The 8,853-nt window shown below is 38.0% G+C and overlaps 1 protein-coding gene across 13 annotated transcripts in view; it reads right to left on the bottom strand.

Moving 5' to 3' along the window:
- The window catches only part of ORC3 (origin recognition complex subunit 3), a 78,096-nt gene that overhangs the window by 11,406 nt on the left and 57,837 nt on the right, over positions 1 to 8,853 (bottom strand). For 6 of the 13 annotated variants that reach the window (XM_073789405.1, XM_073789406.1, XM_073789413.1 and 3 more), the window contains one exon: positions 6,646 to 6,757. The exons of 1 other annotated variant lie outside the window; for it this stretch is intronic. In XM_073789405.1, the coding sequence (XP_073645506.1) occupies positions 6,646 to 6,757 (112 nt within the window). 6 more of the 13 variants (XM_019929410.2, XM_004323952.3, XM_073789407.1 and 3 more) reach the window with 5 other exon arrangements.

Below are 8,853 nucleotides of genomic sequence, written 5' to 3'. Positions count from 1 at the left end.
TAATCTAAGATTTGAGTGCTATTTTCACAAACTGAGTTCTGACTCCAAATGGTTTCTCTTCTAACTGACTGCATGATAGGTTAAATAATAGGTCAGTTTTAACAACTAGAATTTTTAACCTTTTTTAAAGGACACTATATGAAAGCATGATTCAGCACATCTAATTCCCTTTCTATACATGCTTTCCAAACACAGCTTTCCTATGATGAAGTGAGGAAAAATACTTCAGTGAATTCTTTTGTTAAATTCTATTAGCATGTTTCTACTAATTAAGTCATAAATATACTGGGACATAAATATTTATAATTGACCTAATTAGTGGAAGATACAAAAAGAATTTTTTTTCCTCCTTTTTAACTTTAATGATTATATTTCACCAATTCTTTCTTTAAAACAAGGCCAAAAGGGGTATAGGGCTTTCACAAGATCCCCAGGTAATTCATATGCCCATTTAAGTGCCTGAGAAACAATGGTATATAGTGCAGGCTGACCTTAAGTAGGGTGGATAATTCTGATTTTAATGGACTACTTCTCAGCCTCAGCACTGTTGACAATTTGGGCCAGATTCATTCTTTGTTGTGGGGAGACTATCTTGTGCATTGTAGGAGGTTCAGCAGCATCTCTGGCCTCAACCACTAGATGCCAGTAGCACCCTCCCCCCGTCGTGACAACCAAAAAAGGTGCCTCCAGATACTGACAGATGTCCGGGCTGGGGGAAGAAAACAGTCCCCAGCCGAGAACTGCTGGTGCAGTGGGACAGCATTTTAGAATGCAAGCAGTAAGTTAAATGTGGAGGAGGGGGGCAGAGCGACTGTAAATATGCTTTATCCCTTCTCACACCCCAAAATAGCGAACATTCTTTTATATAATAAGCATGTGTGAATTTTTATGTAGATTTAAATTTATAAAAGAGCTGGTTTTTATATTTACCGGGCAAGATATGCTAAAAGGAAATCGGTGCTGGCAATCTGAGTGGAGCCACAAGTAATATGTTTTAATTCTAGATTCAGCTTTGATCAAGAACAAAATTTCCTCCACAGCCAAGTTTCTGCTGTCCACCTTAGCAAAAAGTCCTAGCTCATAGACTGCGTACTGATTTTAAGTAGTGTGTGAGGTAATTTCAGAAAATAAAAAATGTGAGCAACTTCTTGGATGTAGTTAATCCAAGATTTAGACGGACCCAGTAGGTGGTGATTAGTGCAAATAACCAGCCACACTCTGAGTTCCCAAAGAGCCCTAAAACTGCTTCTAGTAAGTAAGTATCTTCAGAATTTAGTGTGCTAACAAAGAGTCATCATCTTCTTTTACAGTAAAAGCCAGTGCTGGTGTGGTGCTGTACTCAGGTTACTGTAATGTGTTCAGTAAGTCACTATTAACAAGGCACATCACCAGGTATAGTTCTTGTATTAGGAAAAATAGGCACAGGCAATCTGAAAAAAATAGATTGTAGGTTTAAAATATCAAAGCTATCTTTGGCCTATGGCAAGACCTTATATCCCTACAGAAAATGGTTTCCAAATGAGACACTGATTGCATGAGCAGTATTAACTGGAGCGCTTTCCCAGGTTCTACCCACAGAGACTGCTTTAGAAGACTAAAGAAGTGGGGAGGGAAGAGCTGGAATCTGTTTAAATATGCTCCCCAGCTGATCCAAGCAGCTAGGGTTGGCAGTGAATATACAATAGTTGCCTTGTTAGGGTTCTCTTTACTCCCTTACTTCACAATTACACAGTAATCGGTGTTAATAAGTGAATATCCTGCTCAAGCACCTCATGAGCCTGTCCTTGTCTGCTCACTGGTGGGGCTCCAGTTCTCTGCTCCTGCCTCTGCCCTAGCTGAGGAGCATTAGCTCATTCAAAGACAGGGCCAGCAGTGCTCTCCTGTCTCCGTTTCCTTTCTGTCTACTAGATCATTCCCATAAGCATAATAAACATGCTATTAAAAGTCTTTTGATCCTGTAATCCCTCTCTAGCTATTACCTATTTTTCTGTTCTATAACCTTTGAAGCAGAACTCAAGGATTTTCTAAATTTCCAATCTTCTTCCCCCTCCCCGCTCCTTTTGTCACCAGATTTTTTTTTTTCAGTTGGGTATATTTTATTGTCACCAAATTTTTTTATTAGGAAAAAAGTCAAAACATAAAAGCTGAAAGATTGGTCCAACGATCCACTTAAAGGGAACAATTACTTTGCCATATTTGCTTTATATGTATATTTTTAACTGCTTCAAAGAACGCATACATGATGCATCTAAGAACAAGGGGGTTCTCCTACATAACTTCAATAACATTATCCCACTTAAAGTAATGCTTCCCTAATTTAACATCTAGTCCATATTCAGATTTTCCCATTTGTCCTCAAAATGTCTTTTGTAGCTTTCTCGCTAAAGTAGGATTCAATCAAGATTCTGACTTTCTGGAACAACTAGGCCTGTTTTGTTGAATGTTTCTTTGTCATTAATTAATGTCCTTAATTTAATCTCTTCTATCCCTTTGCACTTACTGTAAACTGGAAGTTAGGTCTAAAGCACTTACTAGTTTCAGGTTAAACCTTTTGTATAAGATGATGCTATGATCTCCGCAGTGTATCACACAAAGTATGGCTCTGTGTGATAAGTATGGACTAGTGATAAGTTTAGACACTTGTTAGGTCATCTGGTAGGTGATGGCTACCAGGCTTAGTCTTCACTATTCAACCACTCAGTCACCAATATATTCCACACTGCTAAATCTAATTGACATTTGACCTTAAAACACTTCGTTCAGTTGGCTTGCAAGGTACTAACCGCACCTGCCTGATTCTCCTCCCATTACTGGCTGCTGGCCCAGTCTTCCTTTCTCTGAACTTTAAAACATAACCAGAGTTTGACCTTGGGCTCCTTGCCCCCTCTGCTCATACTCTGGTAATCTCATCTAATCCTAAAGATGGTTACATTCGCCTCCCTATGTGACCTTTCCACTTGGATATCTAATAAGAGGTCTGAAGACCCGTCCAAAACCAAACTCCTTTTTTTGCCTCTTAAATTCTCCTCAGCTAATGGCATCTACATTCAGAAGTTTCTCAGCCAAAAAACAGCCCTGAATTCCTCACATCCTTCATCCGATCTTGGATCCATCTAAAATCTCATCATCTCTACTATTACTCTTGTTGAAGACATTTGTGTCTTGCTTGGATGATTTCAGTGACCTCCAAGTTGGTCTTTGTTTTGCCTTATTTGTGTCTCCAAACCTATTCCAGTCTGTTCTCATAGCAGTCAGTGATCCCTTAAAGGTCTAAGTCTTTCTTAGATGGATTCCCACCTATAGACGGTAAGGACTTTACAATGGTCTGCAGGGCCATAACTTACCTGCCCTCCACCCCGCCTCACTCAGTTTGAAGTTTACCTCTTGCTCACTGCGTGTCCCACACTGGCCACCTTTGCTGTTCCTCCAGTGCAGCTTGCGTACTGCCCTTAGGACCTTTGTTATTGGCTGTTCGCTGTGTACAATGCACTTCTTCCATAAAACGTCATCTCAGGCCTGTTCTGACCACTGTTTAAAATTGCAGCATGACATCCTGCTTCTTTTTGCTGTTTGTTTCGTTTTTTTCTGTAATATACTATATAATTAATCATTGTACTCTTTGCTAGAATGCAATGAGGGCAAAGATCTGTGCTCACTGAAGTATCACAAGGGCCTGCAACAGTGCCTGGCACATGGTACATGCTCAATATTTTGTGAAAAAATTTCAAACTACTTCAACAGTTTGAAATTTTCAAACTTTTCAGATAGTATTTCATTAACCACAAGATTTAGTGCATCATAATATCCCATTTGTGAGGTTTTACAGTATTAAGGAATGGACATAATTAAGCTGACACTTTATAGGCTGGCTTGAGGGTTTTGTGCTCCATTAATGGCTACCACAAATGAGCTTCATGTTTCAATTTTACAGCTTCGACTGAATATTTACAAAACAGTTTCCATCCTGCTACTCTTACCTAATCCTTAAGTAGACAGTAAGAAAAATCGAAGTGGTTCAGTGCCTGACATGCATTTAGATAGGCTGAATTCAACTAAATGCCTAGCAAAAAAGAAAGGAAGCAGGGCTCAAGAGCCCTCAAGTGCCTCAGACTGACATAAATCTGCTGGTCTGTGTGAGGCTCTGTACCTTACAGTGTAAGCATTTTGTCAAAAGGAATGGTTTCTAAACACAATTTTATCTGACACTCATCTGCACCATTTGAAAGCTGAGGAAACTGCGTTGTAGATATTGATGGTGTCTTCACGTTAATCAGACATGGAGTATTGCTGATTGCCTCACTTAGACGATAGGTGGAAAATCCTTAAAATCATTCACACGTTCTTTCCCTAGATTTTACCAACCATAGTCAAAAATGAAACACATGATTGAGGACACCTCTGATTGGAGGGGAATGGCTAGAGAATATTGAGAAAAAATAGTGACCTAGTTGCTGTTAAGATAAATCGTGGAAAACTTCACACAGTAGAAATCTATTCTCTGCTCTGATCATGAGCATTGGCAGAGGCTCTGCTCCATGCCCTCATGCAGGGACCCCTAGGTGACAGAGGCTCTGCCTCTAACACATGGATTCCAAGGTGTCAAAAGCCTCTTATTTGTCCAGTTTCTTCCTTATTGGTGGTGGTGTTTATGTTTACATATCATAAATTCCTTACTTTCCAAGTTGACAGCCCTTTGTGCATATGTACATGTTTTTAAATTCTACTGAGTAAGAAATCCTGGCATCTTTTAGATGAAGACAGTAAGACTTAATCTATCTGAACTAATGCTACTCTGGTAACTGTCTCAAAGCTTTGTAGGGCTAGACACTTTCTGCTCTGGCTTGTAATTATTTCTGGTACCTTGGGATTTACCTTTCTTTTTAACCCTGGCAACATTCTGATGATTTGTTTTGGAGTATATTTCATCTAGCACTTTTAGTTTTTGGAGCAGGAAGTGGGGAAGGGAGCATTTATCCATTAATGTCATCTTGGCCCACCCTGTTGCCAGAGGGCTAAGATGCCCTTTATACTCATAATACCTCCTTTACACTCCAGAATTAATGAAGTTTAAGTTATATATTAAGTTTATATTAAATTTAAAAACAATTAGTTATACATTAAATTTGTCCTCAAAGCAAACACACACAAAAAGACCTGCAAGTACACAGTTCTAAGGTTTGCAACTAAAACAGTCTTCACTGAATTTGGACTTTTTTTCTCCTGGTCATATTTGCATGGTAATTTTGGTATGTTAGTGAGTATACTTAAAGACACATCCCAGAATTCTCTTGGAAATAGAATATTAAATAATGAACTTGAGGTCTCCTTGTTTCATTGTCTTAATGAGTTCTTGTCATGGAAGAGATTCAGATGTCATTTCATCTGTGTCTTAAAAGGTTGATGTGATTTGTAAAGGCCTTAGAGGCTCTAAGACTCCATGATGGGTCTTCCTGATGTAGAATATTTACTGCCTTTAAGCATAAAGCCAAACAACTTGGGGCTTTTTAAGTTGTATGACTAAAGGAAATGGGGCAGCAGAGGAAGTTTTAGAACCTCTGTAGTTACTAGGAGAAACCTCTAGAATCTTCATCTTATTACATAATTTACTAAAGTGAGGAATGCCAGTGCAAGAAACTGGGGGAGCAGGAATAAGTACTATTAAATTAAATGCCTATTAATAGAAACCCCTAGACAAAGGAATTTATTACATTTATACATTATGTATGTTCAAGAACAATTTATTCATAATTTCTTAATGAATGAAAATTGCAGTGATACTCTGAGAGAGGTTCTACTTGCAATGTTAGCATGTTACTTGTTGGATTCTAAAGTACTCCAAAGGTGCTTTGATACATTCCTGATAGGGATTAACAGTCTACTTTTCTGTTTAAACATCACACAGGGATTACACATTATGCTTCTTCCCAAGCAATCTTCCTCTACCGGTGTGTAAATATGATTGGTCTCCTTTTACTCTTAAGCTAAATGCTATCTTTCTGGCTTCACTCATTTGCTTTCTAGCAGCCTCCCCATGTTAGCCTTGCCACATGGTCAGTCTTCTGTTTGGTAGGTTTTATAAATCCTAAAAGTTCTAGTTCAGAAACAGCTCTAATAAACCGAGCACTGGAGGCTATAGCTAAGGAAATTCACCATGTACTTCTGACAAAAAGGGGTTAAAATCTCAATGTTAAAACATGATTTAGTAAACTGAATACATACTACTAAATTAAACTAAAACCCTTACTGGAAAACATTAGATGTAATTAGACTCTACTGTCAATAAGACACGAATGGAAAAGTGTGTAACACTTGAAAACATTAAATGTAATTAGACTCTACTGTCAATAAGACACGAATGGAAAAGTGTGTAACACTTGTCTGGTTCTCATTTTTCACAGAGTACGAAAATTGCTTCCCTGCCAACTTCTTAAAGTATATTAATAACCTTAGAAAAATAGAGAATTCAATAATGACCATTTTTGGTGTATTCTGGAATATGACCTTTATATAAGTTTTAGACCAAATAGTTTAGGTTTGGGCCATTTTAAATTCAGAATAAGTATTTAGAAACGAGTTATCTTGGGATGGTATGGTTAAATCTCTAATGTAGATCTGGAGAAACTATAAACTATTCTGTATGCTTACTTGGACACTGTAGAACTGATTTTAAAGGATACTGGATAATTTCATTCCTTTCTTCTGAGGTTACAGAATTTGCATCCATTTTTTCAGCAGCTGTCACAACTGTTGCAAAGGCCTTTTGAGAGAGAGGACGAAAGAAGATAAAAATCTCTGCCACTGCCAGACATCTCTTACGGCACTTGAAGGCTCTGTATTTAAGCCAGGTCAAGCACTGCTGCTGCTGGTAGTTGACACATTTTAAAAACTGATACCAAATTTCAGAGTCTCAAAACTACACTGATGATCACTATAAATAAGTACACAAAAACAGAAATATAGATCAATGGTACAGGATAGAAAGCCCAGAGGTAAACCCACACACATATGGTCACCTAATTTACGACAAAGGAGGCAAGAACATACAAGAGGCTGAAGAGAGCCTCTTCAATAAGTGGTGCTAGGAAAACTGGACAGCTACATGTAAAAGAATAAATTAGAACACTCCCTAACACCATACACAAAAATAAACTCCAAAGGGATTAAAGACCTAAATGTAAGACTGAACACTATAAAACTCTTAGAGGAAAATATAGGAAAAACGCTCTTTGACATAAACCACAGCAAGGTCTTTTTTGACCCACCTCCTAGAGTAATGGAAATAAAAATAAACAAATGGGACCTAATTAAACTTAAAAGCTTTTGCACAGCAAAGGAAACCATAAACAAGACAAAAAGACAACCCTCAGAATGGGAGAAAATACTTGCAAATGAAACAACGGACAAAGGATTAATCTCCAAAATATACAAACAGCTCATGGAGCTCAATATCAAAAAAACAAACAATCCAGTTAAAAAATGGGTGGAAGACCTAAATAGACATTTCACCAAAGAAGACAGACAGATGGCCAAGAGGCACATGAAAAGATGCTCAATACCACTAATTATTAGAGAAATGCAAATCAAAACTACAATGAGGTATCACCTCACACCAGTCAGAATGGCCATCATCAAAAAATCTACAAACAATAAATGCTGGAGAGGGTGCGGAGAAAAGGGAACCCTCTTGCACTGCTGGTGGGAATGTAAATTGATAACATCCACTATGGAGAGCAGTATGGAGGTTCCTTAAAAAGCTAAAAACAGAACTACCATACGACCCAGCAATCCCACTACTGGGCATATACCCTGAGAAAACCATAATTCAAAGAGAGTCACGTACCACAATGTTCATTGCAGCACTATTTACAATAGCCAGGACATGGAAGCAACCTAAGTGTCCATCATCGGATGAATGGATAAAGAAGATGTGGCACATATATACAACGGAATATTACTCAGCTATAAAAACAAACGAAATTGAGTTATTTGTAGTGAGATGGATGGGCCTAGAGTCTGTCATACAGAGTGAAGTTAAGTCAGAAAGAGAAACACAAATACCATATACTAATGCATATATGTGGACTCTAAAAAAAAAAAAAAAAAAGGTTCTGAAGAACCTAGGGGCAGAACAGGAATAAAGTCACAGATGTAGAGAATGGACTTGAGGACACAGGGAGGGGGAAGGATAAGCTGGGACGAAGTGAGAGAATCGCATGGACATATATACACTACCAAATGTAAAATAGCTAGTGGGAAGCAGCCGCATAGCACAGGGAGATCAGCTCGGTGCTCTGTGACCACCTAGAGGGGTGAGATAGGGAGGGTGGGAGGGAGATGCAAGAGGGAGGGGATACGGGGACATATGTATGCATATGGCTGATTCACTTTGTTGTACAACAGAAACTAACACAGTTTTGTGAAGCAATTACACTACAATAAAGATCTATTAAATAAAGTATTGAGCTCTCTGCATAAGAAAAAAAAATTAGAAGATAATAGAATGGTTTCTGAATAATCTTATATTTCAGAGAATTAAGAAACGTGCAGAGAAAAACAGGTAGCAAAACTATTCAAAGTTGAAAAGCAAAGGATGCCCTGTATCCTCTACTCCAACCTCCATCTCCCAGGAAAATGCCTATTTTTCTTGGAAGCAGCCGATTATGCATATTTTTAAATGGTGACATGTGTCAAATAGGGCCTTTAACAGAGTTAACTTTTGTGTAGTTATTCCAATCTTATCTTTTATGCAATAAGGGAAATGCTAGTTAATAATGTACTTTTTTATTCTGTGGAATAACGGAACTGACCTAAAGTGTTTAGCTTTTGCTAAACATACTAAAATGTACTTATTTT

Source organism: Tursiops truncatus, chromosome 12 (genome assembly GCF_011762595.2).
Source record: "Tursiops truncatus isolate mTurTru1 chromosome 12, mTurTru1.mat.Y, whole genome shotgun sequence".
Lineage (NCBI taxonomy): Eukaryota > Metazoa > Chordata > Mammalia > Artiodactyla > Delphinidae > Tursiops > Tursiops truncatus.
This window is presented reverse-complemented; position numbering and strand designations above follow the sequence as displayed.